The 23,326-nt window shown below is 45.1% G+C and overlaps 1 protein-coding gene and 1 long non-coding RNA gene across 4 annotated transcripts in view; one reads left to right on the top strand and one right to left on the bottom strand.

The window, feature by feature from the left end:
* Nucleotides 1-565: 565 nt before the first annotated feature.
* Nucleotides 566-9,875, bottom strand: RAB5IF (RAB5 interacting factor). Of its 3 annotated transcripts, none has more exons than XM_045885721.3 (4): nucleotides 9,478-9,875; nucleotides 7,592-7,695; nucleotides 2,340-2,469; nucleotides 566-1,110 (listed from the first exon to the last, which is right to left on the bottom strand). In XM_045885721.3, the coding sequence occupies exons 1-4, from the start codon at nucleotides 9,589-9,591 to the stop codon at nucleotides 1,069-1,071; spliced, it is 390 nt and encodes a 129-aa protein (XP_045741677.1). In that variant the 5' UTR covers nucleotides 9,592-9,875; the 3' UTR covers nucleotides 566-1,068. The 3 variants fall into 3 exon arrangements, with proteins under 3 accessions (XP_045741677.1, XP_045741678.1, XP_064429204.1); XM_064573134.1 differs by having other exon boundaries at nucleotides 1,027-1,161; nucleotides 9,478-9,865; XM_045885722.3 differs by lacking the exon at nucleotides 2,340-2,469 and having other exon boundaries at nucleotides 9,478-9,869.
* Nucleotides 9,876-9,948: 73 nt separating this feature from the next.
* LOC123851749 (uncharacterized) overlaps nucleotides 9,949-23,326 on the top strand; it is a 118,159-nt gene continuing 104,781 nt past the window's right edge. Inside the window, exons 1-2 of the long non-coding RNA XR_006792695.3 lie at nucleotides 9,949-10,050; nucleotides 11,608-11,702. This is a non-coding gene — a long non-coding RNA (uncharacterized LOC123851749). The remainder of the gene's footprint in view (nucleotides 10,051-11,607; nucleotides 11,703-23,326) is intronic.

Here is a 23,326-nt window from a genome sequence, read left to right as displayed (position 1 = left end):
TACAAGTCTCACTCAGAATACCATACTTCAGAAGGTAGGACTGTGGCCTAGAAGACAGGAAAGCAAAGGGATGGATGTCTTCCCACAGCAACAGAACCGGAATGCCCAGCCTCCACCTGGCCCCCCAGAGCAAAGGGGACCTCTGACAGTCCAGGTCTCAAACAGCCCCATCAAACCTCTTCTCTGGACAGTCCTAGCTCCAAGATCTCTATTTCATTTTGTGGCTTATCATTTGAATCTGCCTAAGCTTTCCTGGCTACAGTGGCCTTGCTATCTTGTGGCCAAACCCAAAATGGCACCTTCTGGGTCTAGCACACTGCGGTGGTCAGTCACGTCTCTCAGCACCGGGCAGGAGCATCAGAAGTCAGTAAGCCTCTCTCCACAAAGCCAAGGCCACAGCCTACACCAACTCTAGCCCTTGATTTCCCTGCTGCCCATTAAGGAAGACAGGCCTGGCTGGAGCTACTACAGGAGCAGGGAGAGGAGGAAGAGGGATGAGGATGGAGGGTAGGGTTCTGAGGCTAGAGGTGATGTGAGAAAGGCTTTAATAGGTATCATCAACAGGTTCTCAATTAAAGATTTGATTTATTCAAGTACCCGAAAACGTTCTACAAGGAAAACTTATTAGATGCTGCTTGTACTGTGCTATGGACCACGCACATACTGCCACTCTGTTTTCAGAAGACTTGAAATGCCACTGATAGTTTAAAAACTGTACACCTGATGGAGAAGTGAGGAAGACAATTTAATGTTTCATCCGGATCCAGAGGTGCATCAAATTAAATGACAGCTCCGATCAGCAAACAGGTGTTTCATGATGATATCCAAGAAGGAATGGTTGGTGATGGACAATTCAGAAATGCTTCCCCAAAAGGCGGATGGTTCTTTAAAAAGTTTCAGATCACAACCCTTGCAGAAAACACTGATGCCCAACACAATGATTCTTGGTCCAGGAAACATGGGTCTTCCAGGTTCCACGTGGCTGGGGTGCCCCTACAATCATGTTTCTGTGCTGTAACTACGAGGGTCCTTTGGACCGGACAGAGAGTAGGTGGGGTCTGTACACCATCAGTCATAGTGGATGGCAGTGTAAAAAATGATCCAAATGACCTAGAGAGGAGATAAGCAATGGTCGTAGGTCACCTGGGTCAACACAGGCACCTATTCCACAAAACAAAAATGTCAAAGAATGTGTGCACAGTGGGCTTCCCAGGGGTTATTCAATGCAATCAGCCGGGAGGCCTAAATAAGTTCACTGAAATGAAGCTGTCTCTGACAGAGCCCAGGATCACCCACAGTGCTACCAAAGAGACCATGGACAAGCTTCCCTCTCAACCAAAAAGCAACTGGAGCACCAGGGAGTGGAGTTATAGATGTGGAACTGATACAGGTAAAGGGTTAGGATTAGCAACAAATGTGAAAAACAAACCACCACCATACCCTGTCAGCTTCATATCAAATAAAGCAGAGGTTCTCAAAACTGGTTATTCACTGCAATCTCCTGGGACCTTAATACATATGTATGCCCAGGCACCCCCACCCAGGGATTTTGATTTTACTGATTTGGGCCAGAGTCTACAATTTTTAAAAAAAATTAATTTTGAGATATGATTCATATTTCATAAAGTTCACCTTTTAAAGTATTTAATAGAAAAAAAAAAATATATATATATATACAATACAGAGGTTTTTAGTATATTCACAGAGTTGTGCAAAGATCACACTGATTCTGGAACATTTTCATCATCCTCAGTTTCTTCCCATTTCTCTGTCTGTCTCCCCCCTCCCCCCGGTCACTGGCAACCACTCATCTACTTTTTTTTTTTTTTATCTGTGTGGATTTGCCTATTCTGGACATTTTACATAAATGGAATCACGTAACATGTTTTGTGTCTGGCTTCTTTCACTCAGCATAACGTTTTCAAAATTCATCAAAGTTGTAGCCCCTACCAGTACTTTATATTCCTTTTTATGGTCGAATACCATATGGATATACAACATTTTATTTATATCTACTGACCAGGTGATGGTTGTTTGTGCTTTTCCAGCTATTATGAATGCCATAAATGTATTTGTAAATGTTTCCTAGTTTCTATTATGCAACCACATTTGAGAATCAGACGTAGAAGCTGATGACAGGCCCTGGGTGTGTAGACCAACAGGGAGACTACAGTGTACCACACCACATCTTTTGTGACAACTGGACTGATGGAGGAAATGCCCTCCAATCCCTGGAGCCTTTTGGAAAATGGTACACCCCAATCACAAAGTGTAACCCAATCAGTGTGCTCCCCTTGAGAAACAGCAGGATTTACTATATAACTATCAGCTATACATACCATGAACAAGGCAAAAGATGTCATAAACCCTTCTTTTGTGAGCTCCCATGTGCCACCATATTCTTCCTCATCTATCTGTAGGTAGTTGCTGAAGTAGAGATACAGGACTCCTGCATTGATCAGGCAGAATCTGGAGGGAGGACAAGCACCAAACACAAACTATGAGCTCAGAAGACTTAGAACTCCACTATCACAGTCCAGCCCTACCAGGACACTCACTGTTGCACAGTTAAGTACTTGTATTATGGGGACAAGTGAAAAATAATACATGGACCTAGACCCTCAATGGAACTGCCCAGTGGTTGAGCTAGAGGCATAAAAAGCAACTTTTATTTAGATGCCCAGCAAAAATTTTTTTAAAAAATTTAAAAGCACACAAAAGTTCTCCAAGCTCCTTCAGAGTAAGAGAGAATAGTAGCCAAACCATCCCAAACCAGGACTAGTACCTGACATGGGCCTCCAAGTAGCTCCAGCTGGGGTGGGGTGGCCATGGGACAAATACACGTCAGGCTGCTGCTTCATGGCCTAGTGGAACAAGCAAGCGAACTAAAGCAGCTCCTGCATTCATTCCCAGTGGGAGACAATTTCCAGATGTCCACTGGCTGCTACTGCACTTGATGCAGAGGTGAGCACTGACAGTTCCTGCTCTACCTCAGCCACCTATTCGGAGGCCAAAAGCAGCCGTGAGCATGGAACTGAAACCACAGGTTCGTGAGCACCTCCAGGAAGGTCTCTGATCCCCCATATTGTATTAACTAATGAAGCACTTAGAATGCAGTGAAGTGTAATGTTATCACCCTGATCTACTTATCTCTTGGTACACTCATCACGTAGAAATTTTTGTAAAGTGATCAACACTTTATGATCTTCCAAGTTACAGCATCTAATTTAATGGGGGACTATATGTTTTAGGCCACACTGCTCCTGAAGGCTGCGGTGGGGAAAATGCAAAGAACTAGTTCCTCGTAATGGATGAAGTGTAGGCTGGTGTGGGGCAGGGCAGTATGATGATGCTGAGGAGTGTCCATCAGTATAAGGGGTAGGGGGCAGACCCTGGGGCTGTTTGAGCATGAGACAGAGTATACATACGTCAGAAGTCTAGTTTTTTTGTTTTTGTTTTAAAGATTTTATTTTTAAGTAATCTCTATACCCAACCAGGGGCTCAAACCCATAACCCTGAGATCGAGAGTCGCATGCTCTACTGGCTGAGCCAGCTAGGCATCCCAGAAGTCTAGTTTGTGAGGAAAGTATAGGCTTTCTCATGAGTTGGGGGAACAGGAGCTGGGAGACTGGTTTAGACTTGTACCATGTTTTATGACATGAGCAGAAATAAAGCTTGAGGACAGGGACTGGGAAAATGGCTGAATGGGGAGGTAAGAGACTCAAAGTCTTCAAGCCTAAGGGTCTGGGAGTATAATGGTTCCAGTAACAGGCAGGGAGCCAGGAAGAGCAGGTTTTTCTTGGATTTCACACAAAATACAGTCCTTGGCTTGGTCATGTTGTAGCCACATCCTTATCTTCTGCCAGAAATCTTGGGACCTAGCCAATCTGGCTGCCTCTCTCTGTCAGGAGTTTCATTTTGTTTTGTTTTTGAAAGACTGATTTATGTATTTTAGAGAGAGCACACATGCGTGAGCGGGAGGAAGGGCAGAAGAGGGAGACAGAATCCTCAAGCAGACTGCCCGCTGAGCACAGAGCCCAATGCGGGGCTTAATCCGAGGACCCTGAGATCATGACCTGAGCTGAAATCCAGAGCCGGGCGCTCAACCAACTGGGCCACCCAGGTGCCCCATGGAGATTCATTTTGGACAGGCTGTTAGTGGTTCCAGACAGAGATTACTAGCAGGACTCAGAAATGTTACTCTGGGATTCAGCTAATAAGCTAGGGCTGGAGAATGGCTGAGACTCATTGTGAGTCTCTGCCTATGAAAGTGGTTGCTTAGTGATACGATATAGGGAAATGTGAGGAAATAAGGGATGACAGAAAGAAAAGAGCTAACTGGGCCCCTGCCTTCCAAGGGTCACACACTAAGTAGCAAGTGAAGTCACAGAAACAAAGGCCTTTAAACGTCTGGTGGTCAAGGGGGAGGGCTCAGGAAAGGACTGGAGGGGCTCAAACTGAGCTTTAAAGATGGGTATACATCCAGGGGCGCCTGGGTGGCTCAGTCGTTAAGCATCTGCCTTCAGCTCAGGTCATGATCCCAGGGTCCTGGGATCGAGCCCCGCATCAGGCTCCGTGCACCGCAGGAAGCCTGCTTCTCCCTCTGCCACTCCCTCTCCTTGTGCTCCCTCTCTTGCCGTCTATCAAATAAATAAATAAAATCTTTAAAAAAAAAAAAAAAAACGGGCATAAATCCTGTATTGTAAACGGGGGAGAGAATTACACAGATGTATAGACAAAGAAATGAACGTGGATTGGGGCTGAGGAAAAAAACCTTACAAAGACTCTCCAATGCACTTTTTAAAACTCTATCCTAAAAATTCAGAATTTTAACAAAATAATGAACCTCTAACAAATACTCTGATTTCAGGGCTGGGAGGCTACATGACAATAGTAAGGTATGACCCTGCTTTCAAGGATTGATAGGAATTCATTTCAGGTTTTAAAAAATTTTAACAAGCATTCACTGAACACCTATTAATCATTATGCCGGGCTCTATGAGAGACAGAGAGGCAAGAAGGGATGACACAAAACCTCTGCAGAGCAGAACCACCACTCAGTTCTCAGGCAAACTATAAATAATGAGAACGGGAAAATGGTTTTATCTGAATATGCCCTCACTGTCGCCGCACCAGAAATGAAGAGAAGCCAAGGTGGAGCCCAGACAGAGGGTAGTTAAGGCACAAAGTGGAGAGAAGAGGGTCACCAGAATGGAGCACCAGAGCAGTCCTGCCCTAAGCCCAGGCAACTGGGTCAGGCAGATGAAGAGAGGGAGTGTGTGGAAAAATCAATGTCCTTGGGCCCTTTCCAAGAGCAAGGGAAAAGGTGCCAACCAAAGGAGGAAGGGATTTGTTTGGAGTGAGAGAAACTGGCTCTGGCAGGACAGCATGGGACCGAACCCCAGGAAACAGGCAGTCCTGAGAACGCAGCACTATGGGTGAGCCACTCCAAAGCGAATTCACTCCCAAATACCTCCTTTCCTGTTTTCTCAATAGCCATTTTTAGCACTCTTTGTAAAGCTAATCATATGACTGCAGTGAACCATTTATGGAGTGCAATATGATGTACTAAGCACTACATTTAGGAATTTATTTGCATTATTTAGTTCACACATCCATCTTATGAGGAGGGCACTTTTAGTCCCCCCTTTTAATGATGAGAGAATGGAAGCTCAGAGAGATGAGCCCAAAATTATGTAGCTTGAAGGTGGCAGAGCTAGAACTTGAATCCAGAGCTTTTTACAGTTACAAGAAAAAAGAGATCTCTAAGCAGCTTAACTCATCTGCCACAGTGGGAAGGATACTAAACTAACTCTGGTCTTTGTTATATTATTCCTAGATTGGGTGACTTCAGAGAACTCTCTTAGGAATCCTGCAAGATGAGATGGGGGCAAGGGGTCTGAACCAGTGTTCTTCTCTCCTAGAAAAGTGGCCTTGGGAAGATGAGAGACTCCCTCTTGTCTTTAGACTGCCTTCCCCCTTTCTCTGACCTTTCCTCTTATCTGCCTTTTCTTTCACAGAAAGCTCAAATGGGATGACCAACATTCTGAAGAGTATCTATACACTTCCTCCAACTAGGGAAGACCTATGAACCCCAGGTCCTGTGTCTCCTCACCATCACTCAGAACTCATCACATGTCCACTCCAGCAAGGTTAGGCAGAGCATAACATAACTCCTTTCCTTAGACAAATGTTTTGCTCAGTATCATAAATCAAAAACTTTTTAGTTAGAAGAGAAGACTATACATTCCTTTTGGGTTATCTTCTGAGAAAATAAGGAACTCAAATGAATTTGAAATCTATTTCACCCTTTTCACCCTAGAGTGAGGGAATAAGAGATGTGATCACCCCTAAAACAACCAATGTGATGTTCCATGGTTAAGGATCACAGTTCCTGTGTGGAAAAAAAAAAACAACTCACAAGCTTGCCTGTCCATTTCCCACTGTAGCTTACCCACAATTCCTATCTTGAGACAACTCCTACACATCCTTTTTTTTTTTTAAAGATTTTATTTATTTGACGAGAGAGACAGAGAGAGAGGGAACACAAGCAGGGGGAGTGGGAGAGGGAGAAGCTGGCTTCCTGTGGCGCAGGGAGCCCGATGTAGGGCTCGATCCCAGGACCCTGGGATCATGACCTGAGCCTAAGGCAGATGCTTAACGACTGAGCCAGCCAGGTGGCCCTCCTACACATCCTTTTAATTCAGTCTGGTAGGCATGTGGACTCATCACTTTCAGTTGCTTGTTAACAAGCTGAGCCAAGACCAGGGGTAAGTGTCAGCTGTGCTGCCACTGGCCATGGAAACACAGTAAAAAGTGGAGGGCCCAACCTTCTACTTTCTCATTGCTTTTAAAAAGTAGGGATCTGGGGGCGCCTGGGTGGCTCAGTCGTTAAGCATCTGCCTTCGGCTCAGGTCATGGTCCTGGGGTCCTGGGATCGAGCCCCGCATCGGGCTCCCTGCTCAGCAGGAAGCCTGCTTCTCCCTCTCCCACTCCCCCTGCTTGTGTTCCCTCTCTCACTGTATCTCTGTCAAAAAAAAAAAAATCTTTAAAAAGTAGGGATCTGAAATAACTTCTGTCATAGCCAAGATCCAAGACATCTAGCACAGTGCCAGTCATAAGGGAGTGGTCACCAAGTACAGAAGTTCCTCTACTTTCCAAATTTCCACTGGTACAAAGGTCATGCCAGAACTAGATGCCTGCCACCAACAGGCAATGCAGTAGCCTCTTGCATGAGATCCCTTTGGACCCATGAATGAATAGACTGGCCCAGTCCAGTGTCTGGAAAGATAACATGTCTAAGCTAAGATGCTCCCAGGCCTGCTGAACTGAGGAGTGCTGCACCAGACCCAGGAGTGCCATCATGGGGCTACTTTTTTGCCTTTGTAACTTCTCTCACACATACACACACAGTCATCTTTAAAAAAAAAAACAAAAACCCTACATATAGAGAGAAATATATAACATACATACATATATACTTATTTTATCTATATATATCCTCCAACTTAGCAATGGCCTTTTCCATAAAAAGGAAACAAAATCTCTATTTGAAATGATATCATGAAAATGGAACATACCCAAGACTTACCCTGCTATTCCCAAGAAACCCCGCAATGGTAAGACTCCCCAAATGACACCTAGGACCACAGCAATGATCTGTCGGAACCAGTAGATCACATCTAAAAATTCATCCTGTAGAAAGAAAGAGAATGCATGCATTATCTGCAGTGGGTGCCACATGCGAGCCTCTGTAATAGGTGAGGAATAAAAAAGCTTTCTGCCATAAACACATCTTCCAGAGAAATTTCTCCAAGAGCAATAGTATGTAGTTTTCTTAACTCCACCTCTTATACTAAAACATGCTTTAAAAACAAAAAATGATATACTTAGTTCTCTTAAGTGATGACTTCCGGGCCTGTGTGCTAAGTAAACATTTTAGAAAAATTATTTACTTTTTTTAGAAGCTTCAAAAATGAAACGGCTTGTGTGAAATGGCTGTGATGGTAACTGTGCTACCGGCCACAGAACACTCTTGTCTGACCCTCAGAGGAAAGATCTAGACAGACTATCCATAGGCAGAAGGGCTATTAACCTACTCAGCACCATCTTCCTGCACCCTGAATTTGGAGTAAGTCACAACGAAGAAAGGAATTAGAAACAGAAGTGCTGAAGGCTGGTCCCAGCATATCTGATTTTCTTTCTTTTTTTTTTTAAAGATTTTATTTATTTATTTATTAGAGAGCGAGCGAGAGAGAAACAGCATGAGAGAGGAGAGGGTCAGAGGGAGAAGCAGGCTCCCCGCTGAGCCGGGAGCCCGATGCGGGGCTCGATCCCAGGACTCTGGGATCATGACCTGAGCCGAAGGCAGTCGCTTAACCAACTGAGCCACCCAGGCGCCCCCAGCATATCTGATTATCATACAAGGACACTGAAGACTCAGGTTTCTGACCTGCCCCAGACTGCAGAAACCAGTCCTTGTACAAGAACGAAAGAAAGAAATGACACAGCAGATCAGAAAGGTTTTACAAGAACTGGGCAGGGCTGGGGGCAGGACAAGGGCACCTTCAGGAAGTACCTCCCCCCCCCCCTTAAAGGAACTCCAGGAAGGAGAACCCACTTCATCAGTCCAGAAAAACAAGGGAAAAACTGCAAATAACAACATTCTTTTCAGGCCAACTGGAATCAAGCTGTGTTGGTCCCTTCCAGATCATGAAGCAGCGTTGGGGAGTGCCTACACCCAGATCTCCTGAAATTGTGTGACCAGTGAAAACATCTTGAAGCCCCAACCGTTTCTCACAAACACTGGGTGGTTTCCCCCTCTCTCCCTCCCTCTCTCACACACCTCTGAGAGGTGGTCTCAGTCTCCCCTCTCTCGCAATTATTAAGGCATTTGGGATTTCTCATCCAATAAAAAAGCAATGGCAGCTCACCTTTAGTGAGCCTCATCCCGTGCTCAACGCTTTCCTGCACCACGGTACCCCAGTTCAGAGCTGTTCTGAGAACTGAGTGAGATAATGCGTGGAGAGAGCACCCGGCAGAGTCTTCACTGGAAGACTGTTACCGTTACTGTTCGTGCTAACGACCGTATTAAGCAGTTAATTCGGAAAAGATAAGTCACTTACTGAAGATCCTACTGGCAGTAAAAGGCGGAGGTCGAATTCAGCTCACTCTCGCCGTTCAGGCACACGCCCTGCCCGCGGGTGGCAACTCCTGTGCCCCCTCCTCGCTGCTTCCCGCGTGACCCCGGCGGCTTCACGCTTAGGCCACTCCGCGGTGAGCCCCGAGCCCCGCTGTCAGGCCCGCCGGGCCCGCCAAGTTCGCCCCGACACCTTTGTGCCACCCGCACCCACCCACCTCCCCACGCCAAACACTCGGCCGCGCCCAGAGCGGGCAGGGGCAGGCTCGGGCCTGTCCATTCGTCCCCGAGTCCCAGCCGGCTCCTCGAACCTGCGCCCTCGCCAGGTCCCACCGCACCTTGTCCTCCCAGGCCGCGTCGCTCCGCAGCACCTTGCTCCAGACAGAGACTTTAAGGGCCCCGTTGGCCAGCTGCGGCTGAGGCGGCTCCTCCTTTCGCCGCCCGCCGCTCATCCTCCCGTCGCGCCGCCCGGGCCGGGCCAGGGGCGCGCGGGCCAGGCCAAAGGTGTCGGGCTCTGGGGTCGCGCGTCACGGCGCGCAGGGCGGCGGCGGCGACAGCGACAGAGTCAGTGGTCAGGTTCGGTAGCGCGCTGCGGCTGCCTTCACTCTGCCAAAACGCCGGCTCGGCTCGCTCACTCGCTCAATCGAGACCTGGCGCTGCGGAGGGAGGAGCAACGCAGCGCAGCGCGTCCTCCCGCCGGCGAACCCACGCAGCCAATCCACAGCCGTGCAGCCGTCCGAGAGAAAGCGCAGCCGTCCCCTCGGCGCAAGCGCTCTACGCGTGACGGAAGTGACGGCAAGCTTCCGCCAGGCGCACGGTAGGGTGAGTGGGAAGGGACAATCTAGGTGGGGATGGTGACGCGAGCGCGAGGAGGCGCTGTGGAGACTGGAGAACGGCGTCAGAGAGCCGAGGTTAGACTTGAGCGTCGCCCAGCCGTCCACGGTTTGTCCCCTAGAGCAGTGGGGTAGAACGCGGCCCTGTTTTTCCGCGTCTTTCGGAGCCCAAAACTGGCTCCCCGGAAGTCCCCAGCGGCCCCCTCAGGATTTAGCCCTTGCTCATTTTCTCCCGTAACCCCTGCAAGTTCCGTAGGACCCTGTTCAGGATGTAAACTGTTTTCTGTATTAATTTAGTGTCTCATCTTGGCCCATACCCTCTTTTGGCAAATGTGAGACCTGAGATCCAAAGAGGGGGAAAGATTTTCTAAGGCCATATGGCAAGTTGGAACCAGTTGAGAACTCCTGAGGCAGGGTTTGGGGTGGGGGGAGTGCAGAAAGTACTTTATTAGCTGTCAGAATATCTGAGTATTCATCTACTGTGTCCTCACTGTGTGCTAGGACGGTGGTTCACAACGTATGTGTCTGGACCACCAGCAGCCACATCACCTAGGAACTTGATTAGAGATGCAGATTCTCGGACCCCATCCCAGAACTGCCAAATCAGAAATTGTGGGAGTGCAGCCCATAATCAGCATTTTAGTAAGCCCTCCAGGTGGTGCCTTGTGCATTGTACTATGAAATAAGTTGAGACCAAAGCCCTTCTGTTGGTGGGTTTATAGAGGCTGACTTGTCTGGAATCATTCAGCTAGTACCTGGGTCGGTCTGACTCCAAAATCTTTACTCTTAACCTTAAGTTTTTAGTCTTTTTTTTTTTTGAAAGAGAGAGTGAGTGTGAGAGAGAGAGCATGAGCAGGGGGAGGGGGAGAAGCAGACTCTCTTGCTGAGCAGGGAGCTTGATGCAGGGCTCCATCCCAGGACCTCGGGATCATGACCTGAGCCAAAGGCAGTTGCCCAACCAACTGAGCCACCAGGTGCCCCTAAGCTTTTAGTCTTAAAGAATACTAGTGAGGTCAGAATATCAATGAAGTCAGAACATCCTTTGTATACCTGTCAACATTGACCTGAATTTCTCCCCCTAGGCAAACAACAGAATCTCCTAGGGAGCTTTTTCAGAATTCCATAGTTGGTGTTTTCAATCACAACTCAATTCCAAGATCCTCTTTCAATAGGTTGAGTGAAGCTGGACCCCAAAAGATGACATATACAACAAGAGACATTACTCTGTCTGGACCTGGTGGGAGGGACATATACCTGACATGGGTCCACATCTTTTAGTCCTCCAACTTTCACATGGATCTTGTTCTTTTTCAGCCCTGCCTTTTTTCTGAATCTTGTTCCCTCCCATATGCAAAACTGTGGTTAAAGCCTAACCAACTGACTCCAGTTTGGAAGTGTACCATTGGTATAAAACCTCTTTTACGTTTGGGGCCTCTGGGTGGCTCAGATGGTTGGGTGTCTGCCTTCGGCTCAGGTCATGATCCCAGGGTCCTGGGATGGAGCCCCACATGGGCTCCCTGCTCAGTGGGGAGCCTGCTTCTCCCTCTCCCTCTGCCTGCCGCTCCCCCTGCTTGTGCTCTCTCTCTGTCAAATAAATAAATCTTTAAAAAAAAACCCCAAAAACCTCTTTTACAGATTCCCTGGGGGCATGCAGTGCTGGAGACAAACTGTCATTCATTCTGTCATAGATTGTTGGAAGAATACCTCACCCAAGGTCCAAGACAGAAAAGGTAAGTTTTCAGTCTGCTGGGCCTGGTGGTAAAGGTTTGTAATGGGGAGTTTGATCTGGAGGGTTAGGAAAAATGGAGCTCTGAAGGAAGAGTAGGAGTTAAGGGGAAGAGGGAGAGGAAGAGAAAAGGGCATTCCAGGAGTTGAAACCCTGTCAGCCACTGGTAGGGAATAAAGCCACAAATTTGGAAGGAGTGGGAGGGGCATGCTGAAGAATTTGTTTTTGTTTTTTCTAGTTTTATTGAAATATAATTGACATACATCACTGTATAAGTTTAAGGCCTACCTCTTGATGGTTTGATTTACATATATTGTGAAATGATCACCACAATAGATACAGCTAATTCTGTCTTCTCATATAGATGCAATGAAAAGAAGGGAAAAAAATTTTCTTTGTGATGAGAACACTTAGGATTTATTTTTTTAACAGTTTTCCAATGTATCAGTACAGCATTGTTAGCTATTGTCCTCATGTTGTAACTTAAATCCTTACCATTTATTTATCTCAACTGGAAGTTTGTATCTTTTAACTACCTTCCTCCGTCTCCCCCTCCCCCATCACCCACCTCTGGTAACCACAAGTCTAATCTCTTTTTCTGAGTCTTTTTTAAGATTGCCCGTGTAGGTGAGATCATAAAGTATTTGTCTTTCTCCCACGGACTTATTTTACTCAGCATAAACCTCCAGGGTCCATACATGTTGTCACAAATGGTAGGATTTCCTCATTTTTTGTGGCTGAATAATATTCCATGGTATATATACCACAACTTCTTTATCCATTCATTCATTGGTGGACATTTAGGTTGTTTCCATGCCTTGGTTATTGTAAATAATGCTGCTATGAACATGGGGTACAGATACCTTTTCAAGTTAGTGTTTTCATTTCCTTATTTCTTAGTGTTCTATATTCCCAAAAGTGGAATTGCTGGATCATAGTGTATTTCTATTTTTAATTTTTTGAGGATTCTCCATATTGTTTTCCCTAGTGGCAGCGCCAATTTATATTCCCACCAACAGTGCACAAGGGTTCACTCTTCTCTACATCCATAGATGTGAGGCCAGACCCCCCTTGTCTTTTTGATGATGGCCATGAAGAAATTATTTTTGTCCCAAGGGTGGAGGAAGCCACAGAAGGGATTTGAGCAGGGGCACTTCAATTTTCAGGTTTGCGTCTTAGCAAGGTCACTCTGGCTGCTTTTTGGAGGACAGGATCAGAGTGGGAGACTAGTTTAAAGACTGTTAAAGTCACTCAGGAGATATGGGGGGGCACTGACGATGGAGACAATCGGAATAAAACAGTAGATTCTTTTTTATTATTTATTTATTTATTTTAAAAAAGGTTTTATTTATTTATCTGACAGAGAGAGAGGACAAGTAGAGTGGCAGGTAGAAGGAGAGAGAGAAGCAGGCTCCCCGCTGAGCAGGACAGGGTCCTGGGATCATGATGTGAGCCGAAGGCAGATGCCTAACCACTGAGCCATCCAGGTGCCCCTAAATTCTTTTTTAAACTTAATTTTTTTTTACTTGCTGTAAAGTATACATAGCAAAATTTACATTTTTTTAAAAGATTTTTTATTGGGGTGCCTGGGTGGCTCAGATGGTTAAGCGTCTGCCTTCAGCTCAGGTCATGATCCCAGAGTCCTGGGATTGAGCCCCGCATCGGGCTTCTGGCTTGGTGAGGAGCCTGCTTCTCCCTCTCCCTCTGCCTCTCTCACTGCTTATGCTTTCTCTCTCTCTCTCTGTATCTCTGTGTCTCAAATGAATAAATAAAATCTTTAAAAATAAATAAATAAATAAAAGATTTTTTATTTAAAATTTTTTTTAAATTTATTTAAAAAATTAAATTTATTTTTAAAAAATATTTTATTTATTTATTTAACAGAGAGAGACACAGCGAGAGAGGGAACACAAGCAGGGGGAATGGGAGAGGGAGAAGCAGGCTTCCCGCGGAGCAGGGAGCCCAATGTGGGGCTCCATCCCAGGACCCTGGGATCATGACCCGAGCTGAAGGCAGACGCTTAACAACTGAGCCACCCAGGCGTCCCTCCTCAATCTCTCTTTATCCCAGTCCCCAACAGCTACCATTCTACCTTCTGTCTCTAAATTTGACTAAGTACCTCATAAGAGTGGAATCACACTGTGTTAGTCCTTTTCTGATTGGCTTATTTCAGTTAGCATACTGTTTGCAGGATTCATCCATGGTATAGCCAGTGTGAGAATTTCCTTCCTTTTTTTTTTTCTTTAATTTTTTTTTTAAGGTTATTTATTTATTTATTTGACAGAGAATGAGACAGCGAGAGAGTGAACACAAGCAGGGGGAGTGGGAGAGGGAGAAGCAGGCTTCCCATGGAGCAGGGAGCCCGATGTGGGGCTACATCCCAGGACCCTGGATCATGACCTGAGCCGAAGGCAGATGCTCAACCGACTGAGCCACCCAGGCCCCCTGAATTTCCTTCCTTTTTAAGGCAGAATAACTTTGTTAAATGTTCTTTAGGTGTTCATTGTATATATTGTTAACCTTAAAAATAAAACTTCGGGTGCCTGGGTGGCTCAGTTGTTAAGCGTCTGCCTTCGGCTCAGGTTATGATCCCAGGGTGCTGGGATCAAGCCCTGCATTGGGCTCCCTGCTCTTCAGAAAGCCTGCTTCTCCCTCTCCCATTCCCCCACTTGTGTTCACTCTCTCGCTGTGTCTCTCTCTGTCAAATAAAGAAATAAAATCTTTGGAAAAAAAAAACAACTCACTTTTTTTACCAGTAAAAATGAGTTTATTTGGGAATAGCAGAGTATTGCTATTTGGGACATGCAAACTGTAGCAAAATGATAGGCAAATCCAGAGAACAAAAGGGAGAAACTTGCTTTTATAGAGGAAGGGTATTGGGAGGGGCTTTTATAAACAAAAAGTACATGTTGGATTAAGCTAGGAGTTTGAAGTATAGTGGCTTTTCATTGGCTATAACAGTTGTAATGGTCTTTCATTGACTGGGCTGTTGCTGGGCAAGGAGAAGATCTTCCTCCTGCTGGGTAGTAAAAAATAGGCTTCTTCCTGTTGGGAGTTAAAGGTATGTCTGTTGGGATCTTTCTGTTTAATTGAGTACTGATAGGGTGTGAGAGCTCCTTCTGCTGGCCTCCCAACTCTATTTTATTATTTAATTTTTTTTAAAGACTTTTTTTTTTTTTTAAGATTTTATTTATTTATTTGAGAGAGAGAGAATGAGAGAGAGCACATGAGAGGGAGCACATGAGAGGGGGGAGGGTCAGAGGGAGAAGCAGACTCCCAGCCGAGCAGGGAGCCCGATGCGGGACTCGATTCAGGGACTCCAGGATCATGACCCGAGCCGAAGGCAGTCACTTAACCAACTGAGCCACCCAGGCGCCCTTAAAAGACTTTTTAAAATTTATTTTTATTTATTTATTTATTTTTAAAGATTTTATTTATTTATTTGACAGAGAGAGACACAGCGAGAGAGGGAACACAAGCAGGGGGAGTGGGGAGGGAGAAGCAGGCTTCCCAAGGAGCAGGGAGCCCAATGCAGGGCTCGATCCCAGGGTTCTGGGATCATGACCTGAGCCGAAGTCAGACACCCAACGACTGAGCCACCCAGGCGCCCCTAAAATTTATTTTTTAAAAGAACTTATTTATAAGAGAGAGAGCACAATGGGGTACCTGGGTGGCTCAGTCGTTAAGCGTCTGCCTTCAGCTCAGGTCATGGTCCCAGCATCCTGGAATAGAGCCCCGCATCGGGCTCCCTGCTCCGCAGGAAGCCTGCTTCTTCTCCCTCTCCCACTCCCCCTGCTTATGTTCCCTCTCTCGCTGTGTCTTTCTCTTTCAAATAAATAAATAAAATCCTTAAAAGAGAGAGCACAAGTAGGCAGAGTGGCAGGCAGAGGGAGAGAGAGAAGCAGGCTCCCCGTTGAGCAGAGAGCCCAATGCGGGGCTTGATCCCAGGACTCTGGGATCATGACCTGAGCTGAAGGCAGACAATTAACCAACTGAGCCACCCAGGTGCCCCATAACATTTATTTTTTATTTTTTAAGTAATTGCTACACCCAGTGTGGTGCTTGAACTCACAACCCTGAGATTAAGTGTCGCATGCTCCATCTATTGAGGCAGCCAGGCGCCCCCATTTCCATTTTTTTTTTAAGATTTATTTATTTGCGAGAGAAAGTGTGTGTGCACATGAGGGGAGGCTCAGAGGGATAGAGAGAGGAAGAGAATCTCAAGCAGACTCTCCGCTGAGCTCAGAGTCCAGCATGGGGCTCTATCCCAAGACCCTGAGATCATGACCTGAGCTGAAATCAAGAGTCAACCCCTTTACTGACTGAGCCACCCAGGTCCCCCCACCCATCTCCATCTTTTTTTTCTTTTTTTTTTTAAGATTTTATTTATTTATTCGACAGAGAGAGAGCAAAGTAGGCAGAGAGTCAGGCAGAGGGAGAGGGAGAAGCAGGCTCCATACTGAGCAGGGAGCCCATGCGGGGCTCGATCCCAGGACCCTGGGATCATGACCTGAGCCGAAGGCAGCCGCTTAACCGACTGAGCCACCCAGGCGCCCCTCCCCCATCTCCATCTTAAATGAGGTTCCCTTTATTCAGTTTCATAATATATACCTCATTTTGTTATTTTTTCATCTGCTGGGGGACACTTAGGCTGCTTCCACCTCTTTGCTGTTGTGAATAATACTACTATGAATATGGGTATACAAATATCTTTTTATATTCCTGCTTTCAATTCTGTGGGGTATATACCCAGAGTGGAATTGCTGGATTATGTGATAATTCCCTTTTTAATATTTTGAGGAACGACCATACTGTTTTCTACAGTAGCTGCACCATTTTGCATTTCCACCAACAGTATGCAAGAGTTCCAATTTCTCCACATTCTCACCAATACTTGTTTTCTGTTTTTGTTTTTGTTTTTAAGATTTTATTTATTTATTTGAGATAGAGAAAGCACACATGAGTTGGTGGGGAGTGGCAGAGGGAGAGGGAGAAGCAAACTCCCCAATGATTAGGGAGTTGGACACGGGGCTTGGACATGGGGCTTGATTCCAGGGCCCTGAGATCATGACTTAAACTGAAGGCAGATGCTTAACCTACTGAGCCACCCTGGTGCCCCTTGATAATAGCCAACCTAATGGGTGTGAAGTGGTATCTCATTATGATTTTTATTTGCATTTTCCTAATGATTACTGATGTTGAGCATCTTTTCATGTGCTTGTTAGTCATTTGTATGTCTTCGGAGAAATGTGTATTCCAGACCCTTGCCCATTTTTTGAGTCCTGTCGTTTGTTTTTTTGTTGTTGTTGAGTTTTAGGGGTTCTGTATATATTCTGGATATTAATCCTTTATCATTTATGTAATTTGCAAATATTTTCTCCTATTCTGTGGGTTACCTTTTTATTCTGTGTTTGTGTTTTTTTTAAAGATTTTATTTACTTATTTGACAGGGAGATAGCGAGAGCAGGAACACAAGCAGGGGGAGTGGGAGAGGGAGAAGTAGGCTTCTCGCCAAGCAGGGAGCCCGATGTGGGGCTCGATCCCAGGACCCTGGGACCATGACCCGAGCCGAAGACAGATGCCTAACGACTGAGCCATCCAGGCGCCCCCCCTTTTTTACTCTATTGATAGTATCCTTTGATATACAACAGTTTTTAATTTGGGGGGCACCTGGCTGGCTCAGTTGGTAGAGTATGTGACTCTTGATCTCAGGGTTGTGAGTTCATGCCCCTTTATTAAGTAGAGATTACTTAAATTTTTTTTAAGTTTTTAATTTTTGGGTGCCTGGGTGGCTCAGTCATTAAGCGTCTGCCTTTGGGTCAGGTCATGATCCCAGGGTCCTGGGATCGAGCCCCGCATCGGACTCCCTGTTCCACAGGAAGCCTGCTTCTCCCTCTCCTAGTCCTGCTGCTTGTGTTCCTGCTCTCGCTATCTCTGTCTCTGTCAAATAAATAAATAAAATCTTTAAAAAAAAAAAGTTTTTAATTTTCATGAAGTGTACTTTGTCTAATTTTTTGTTGTTGTTGCCTGTGCTTTTGGTATCATATCCAAGAAATCACTGCCAGGGCGCCTAGGGAGCTCAGTTGGAAGAGCACGTGGCTCTTAAAAAAAAAAAAAAAAGATTTATTTATTTATTTTAGAGGAGAGGGGAGGGGTAGAGGGAGAGAGTCTTAAGCAGGCTCTGTACTGAGCAAGAGCCCAACATGGGGCTTGATCTCACAACCCTGAGATCAGGACCTGAGCCAAAACCAAGAGTCAGACGCTCAACTGACTTTGCTACCTGGGTGCCCCAGAGCATGTGACTCTTGATCTCAGGGTCATGATTTCAAGCCCCTTTTTGGGTGTAGAGATTACTTTAAAACAAAACCAACCAAAACAACAACAACAACAAAAAAACTAAAAAAAAAATTGCTAAATCAATGTCAACAAGCTTCTCCCCTGATTTCTTCTAAGAGGTTTTTTAGTTTAGCACTTATATTTAGGTGTTTGATCCATTTTGAGTTAATTTTTTTTGTTGTTTAATATAAGCTCTGTAAACTTATGACCCTAAGATCAAGAGTCACATGCTCTGGGGCACCTGGGTGGCTCAGTCGTTGGGCGTCTGCCTTTGGCTCAGGTCGTGATCCCAGGGGCCTGGGATTGAGCCCTGCATCGGACTCCCTGCTCCATGGGAAGCCTGCTTCTCCCTCTCCCACTCCCCCCTGCTTGTGTTCCCTCTCTCACTGTGTCTCTCTCTGTCAAATAAATAAAATCTTAAAAAAAAAAAAAAAAAAGAGTCACATGCTCCACTGACTGAGCCAGACAGGTGCCCCACTGAGTTAATTTTTTTATGTGGTGTTAGGTAAGGGCCCAACTTCATTCATTTACATGTGGATATCCAGTTTTCCCAACACCATTTATTAAAAAGACTGTCCTTCCTGCATCAAATGGTCTTAGCACCTTTGTTGAAGATCATTTGACCACATATGTAAGGGTATACTGCAAGCCTGTCAAATCCTATTCCTTTGGTCTATTTATTTCTGTCGTTGTGCCAATACCACACTTTTTGATTACTTTAGCTTTGTAGTAAGTTTTGAAATCAGGAGGTGTGAGTCTTCAAACTTTGTTCTTTTTCAAGATTGTTTTGGTTATTGGGGGTTCCTTAAGATTCCATATACATTTTATTTTTATTTTTATTTTTTTTAAAGATTTTTTAATTTATTTGACAGAGAGAGACACAGTAAGAGAGGGAACACAAGCAGGGGGAGTGGGAGAGGGAGAAGCAGGCTTCCTGTGGAGCAGGGAGCCCGATGTGGGGCTCAATCCCAGGACCCTGGGATCATGACCGGAGCCGAAGGCAGGCGCTTAATGACTGAGCCACCCAGGCGCCCCTCCATATACATTTTAGAATGAGTTGTTCCATTTCTGCAAAAAAAAAAAAAGTCATTAGAGGGGCACCTGGCTGGTTCATTTGGTAGAACATGCATGCAACTCTTGATCTTGGGGTCGTGAGTTCAAGCTCCAAGTTGGGCATGGAGTCTATTTAAAAAAGAAAAATCAGGGCGCCTGGGTGGCTCAGTTGGTTAAGCGACTGCTTTCGGCTCAGGTCATGATCCTGGAGTCCCTGGATCGAGTCCCGCATCGGGCTCCCTGCTCGGCAGGGAGCCTGCTTCTCCCTCTGACCCTCCCCCCTCTCATGTGCTCTATCTCTCTCATTCTCTCTGTCTCAAATAAATAAATAAAATCTTAAAAAAAAAAAGAAAAATCAGTGGGGTTTTGATAGAGATTGCAGTGAAAATCTGTAGGTAAGTCTTCCAATCCATGAACACAAGATATTTTTCCATTTATTTTTATCTTCCTTAATTTCATTCAGCAATGTTTTCTAGTTTTCAGTGCATAAGTCTCACTTCTTTGGTTAATTCTTAACTATTTTATTCTTTTTGATGCTATTATAATTTAAAAAATTTTTTAAATTTCCTTTTTGGATTGTTCATTGTTCGTGTGTAGAAACACAACTGATTTTTTGTGATTTTGTATCATGCAACTTTGCTGAATCCATTTATTATTTTCTGTTTCCTTTTGGTGGAGTCTTTAGGATTTTACATATATGATCATATCTGTAAACAGATAATTTTATTTTTTGCAAGAAGAGTTTTATATGTAGTATTATGTTGTGAAGCTCTTAACTCTGAGATTCATTAAGTTTTGATTACATGGGGGGGGAGGGTGTTACAGAACGTTATATTTAGAGGGGTCCTTAGATCCAGTCCAGCTCAGTGTCACACAGCAAGTTAGAGGTTCAATAGGCATCTGAAACCTGATCTGTGTTCCTCCTCTTAGTTTTCTAGGAGCAGACAAAGCCAAGCTGGGAGTTAGCATGGAGAACCCTTGCCTGGAGGGTATTTATGGGGCTGAGACTTAATCCCTTTGTGCTTTCACCCAAGGCTTTCCTTATCTTAGGAAGTAGGGAGTCTGGCTGAATCCCAGTGCATCCATCTGGTTAAAATAAACATCCTGGGTGGTCTAAGATGGAAAAGAACTTGATGAAGAGTCAGATTTGGAAGTGGGAGAGAGATTTGGAAGTAGGACAGATTTTGCCTTTGTGAGGTTGGGACCTTTTAAGCACCAGTTAAACACACCATCTCAGCCTTGGGACCGAGTATGTCCTCTCCACTGAAGGCCTCTGTGCCACTGCCAGCTGCTTGTAGGAGGGCTCGGAGAGGAAAGTGTGCTCTGAGGGGTAAGACTGGGGGCCCTGGACAGACACAGATGGGAGTCACAGAAATCAGAGTCCTGTGGGGAAAAAAACCACAAGCTGTGGAAAGAGCACCCGTTGTGAAGTAGAGGTCTGAGTTTGTATCCAGGCCCTCTTTTTACCTAAGATAAATGTTTTACTAGTACTTAGTGGGTTCTTACTAGGTGCCAACTTTGCTGAATGTTTTACATGTTTTCCTCCAAAAGTTGGCTGGGCTCTTAACCACTATACTGAACTCCTCTCTTTTACCTTTATTTTAAAATTTTCTATAGTAAATGTGGATTATTTATGTAATTAAAATGACCATCTCAGGAAGGTTACCCTTGACCTTCAGGCCACAATAGACTCCTAGGAGCTGAGGGGGAAGTCAAATGGTTTGGCAGGGGGAGGGGTAAACTACTTGGTGGTACCCTTCTTCCTCTTATCTTAAAACTTTGAAAGGTAAGGTGCTGTCTTAATTTAGCAGCTTCCTTGGGATAAGTCAGTGTCCTGATCATAAATGATCAGGTCCCTGGAGCAATAGCATGAGAATCTCCTGTGGCATAAGTGAAGAGTGTAGATTCCTGTACTCCCTGGGGGTGAGGCTGGGAATTTGCATTTTTGTAAGCTCTCCTGATGACTTTGATACATATTAAGGCTTGAGAACTACTTCTCTGGGTAATTCCTTCCAGTTCTGCCACTTAACAGCTGTGTGGTATGGGGCAAGTTATTTTCACAGTTCTGTTTTACTCCCAGCCCTGTGCTGAGAGGCCAGATGATAGCAATATATAATAACAGTAACGTGGAGTATCCTATTTCATCTTCCTAAGAGGTGAATATTCCTATGCCCATTTTATTGATGAGGAGACTAAAGTTTGGAGTGGTAGGGGCACCTGGGTGGCTCAGTCATTAAGTGTCTGCCTTCGGCTCAGGTCATGATCCCAGGGTCCTGGGATGGAGCCCCGCATCGGGCTTCCTGCTCAGCGGGAAGCCTGCTTCCCCCCCTCATATTCCCCCTGCTTGTGTTCCCTCTATCGCTGTATCTATCTCTGTCAAATAAATAAAATCTTTAAAAAAAAAAAAAGTTTGGAGTGGTAAATTGACTTGCCTATGATCATGACACCTAATTAGATGACAGAGCCAGAATCTAAATGCAGGCTTAGATTATAAAGTACTTTGGAAACCAGTAACATTGAGAGCATTGATAATTGTTATTTCCACATTCCCCCCCACCCCCCGAGTTCCCTTCTTCTCTACAGCTACAGCGGCTAACACACCAAGGTTACAACACACCAAGACAGGCTAAGACCCTCCCCTCTGGGAGTTTTTCCCATTAGCAGTTTCTAAACTAGAGTGTAGCTTTTATTTCTTTTTTAAATTGTTATTATTTTTTTTAGTAATCTCTACCCGCAACATGGGGCTAGAGCTCATGACCCTGAGATCAAGAGTTGCATGCTCCACTGACTGAGCCAGCCAGGCACCCTTAGAGTGTACTTTTTAAATCCAGAGTCAAGTCCAACCCTAGAGGGTTTTTTTTTTTTAAGATTTTATTTTTTTTAAAGTCATCTCTACACCCCACATGGGGCTCAAACTCACGACCCCAAGATCAAGAGTCACATGCTCTGAGCCAGCCAATGCATTTAAATGCTGTTTCCTGAACGGGGACTGTTAAAGTTAGATGTCCTTAGGTAACATTCTAGCTTCAGAGGAGAGGGGCTCTAGCCACATTATCCCTGTCAACTTTTATTATCTAAAGTGCTTGCTTATTCTGGGGTTCATCTATTTGAAGCTTGATGCAGAAGATGCTTTTGGTTTCAGTTCTTTGAAAAGTATTTGTAGGAAGCCATCTCTTCTAAGGCAGTCAAACCATCCAAATCACTTCCCCTTTTAGGGTAATATTAATATTCATTTTCCAGATGAAAATGAGTATTGAACTTATTTTGAAGAGCCCTTCCAGCATATTCCTATTCTGCCAAGCCCCAGGGCCAAGTGTCCAGTTTGAGGGCTACTGATAGAGGGAAATGGAAACCAGGACTTTGGATGAATGGCTAAACTCTCTCAAACCGGAGCTCTTTAATCTGGGGAACGTGAATGGGGAGGCACTGACTCCCAATTTCTACAGGAGAATGACTTGTGGGAGATTGGATATCCTCCATCTAGGTCTACTGGAATCAGGAAGAAGCCGATTTGGTTCAGTAGAAGAAATTTCTACTGTTTAGCCCAAACCATGTTAATTGAATGCCAGTAGGCAGTGAACCACCTGCCCATCACTAGTTCAGATAAGGTGCAGGCAGATGTCAGGGTGACCTTCAAGCAAGACAGACTTCAGTTCATATCTTAGCTCCATTTAATACTGGCTGTACAGTGCAGGCCAATTAATTTAACAAAAGCTCAATTTCTTTACCTATGAGAAGGGCACCTCACTTCTTTTGTGTGTATACAAAATTTAATAATGAACACTGCACAGGTCCAGGCACATAGCAAGGCTGTGTACTGCTGCAGGCCTTGACTTAGCACTGTTTGGGCTGCAATGAAATGTACAGTCATTTCATTATGAAGTAAAGAAGTAAATGAAACTCACAGCTATCTTAAGCAAAAAAGGGAAATTTACTAGCTTACATAATAGGGAAGTCTAGAGGTGGTACCAGTTTCAGACATGACTGAAGCATCCATTTCATGTCTGCTGCTTTCTGTGCTGGCTTCATACTGCAGTTCAACCCCTCACTGGTTGAGGGGGAGGATAAAGTTGCTAGCTCCCTAAGTTTCCTCACCACTCAGCAACCCCAAAGCTTGACTGTTTATCCCAGGGAAGACTGGTGTAGCATGGGAGGCATATGGCCCCTGCCCACTGTGATGAAAGGGATATGGGCCAGGTTTGAGAACAAGAAATAAGGATGCAGGACACCCAACCCTGA

This window comes from Mirounga angustirostris, unplaced genomic scaffold (genome assembly GCF_029215605.1).
Source record: "Mirounga angustirostris isolate CCGP_5_RB_7025 unplaced genomic scaffold, mMirAng1.0.hap1 SCAF_10, whole genome shotgun sequence".
NCBI classification, from domain to species: Eukaryota; Metazoa; Chordata; class Mammalia; order Carnivora; family Phocidae; genus Mirounga; species Mirounga angustirostris.
The sequence above is the reverse complement of the archived record's forward strand: the minus strand, read 5'-3'. Positions and strand labels throughout refer to the sequence as shown.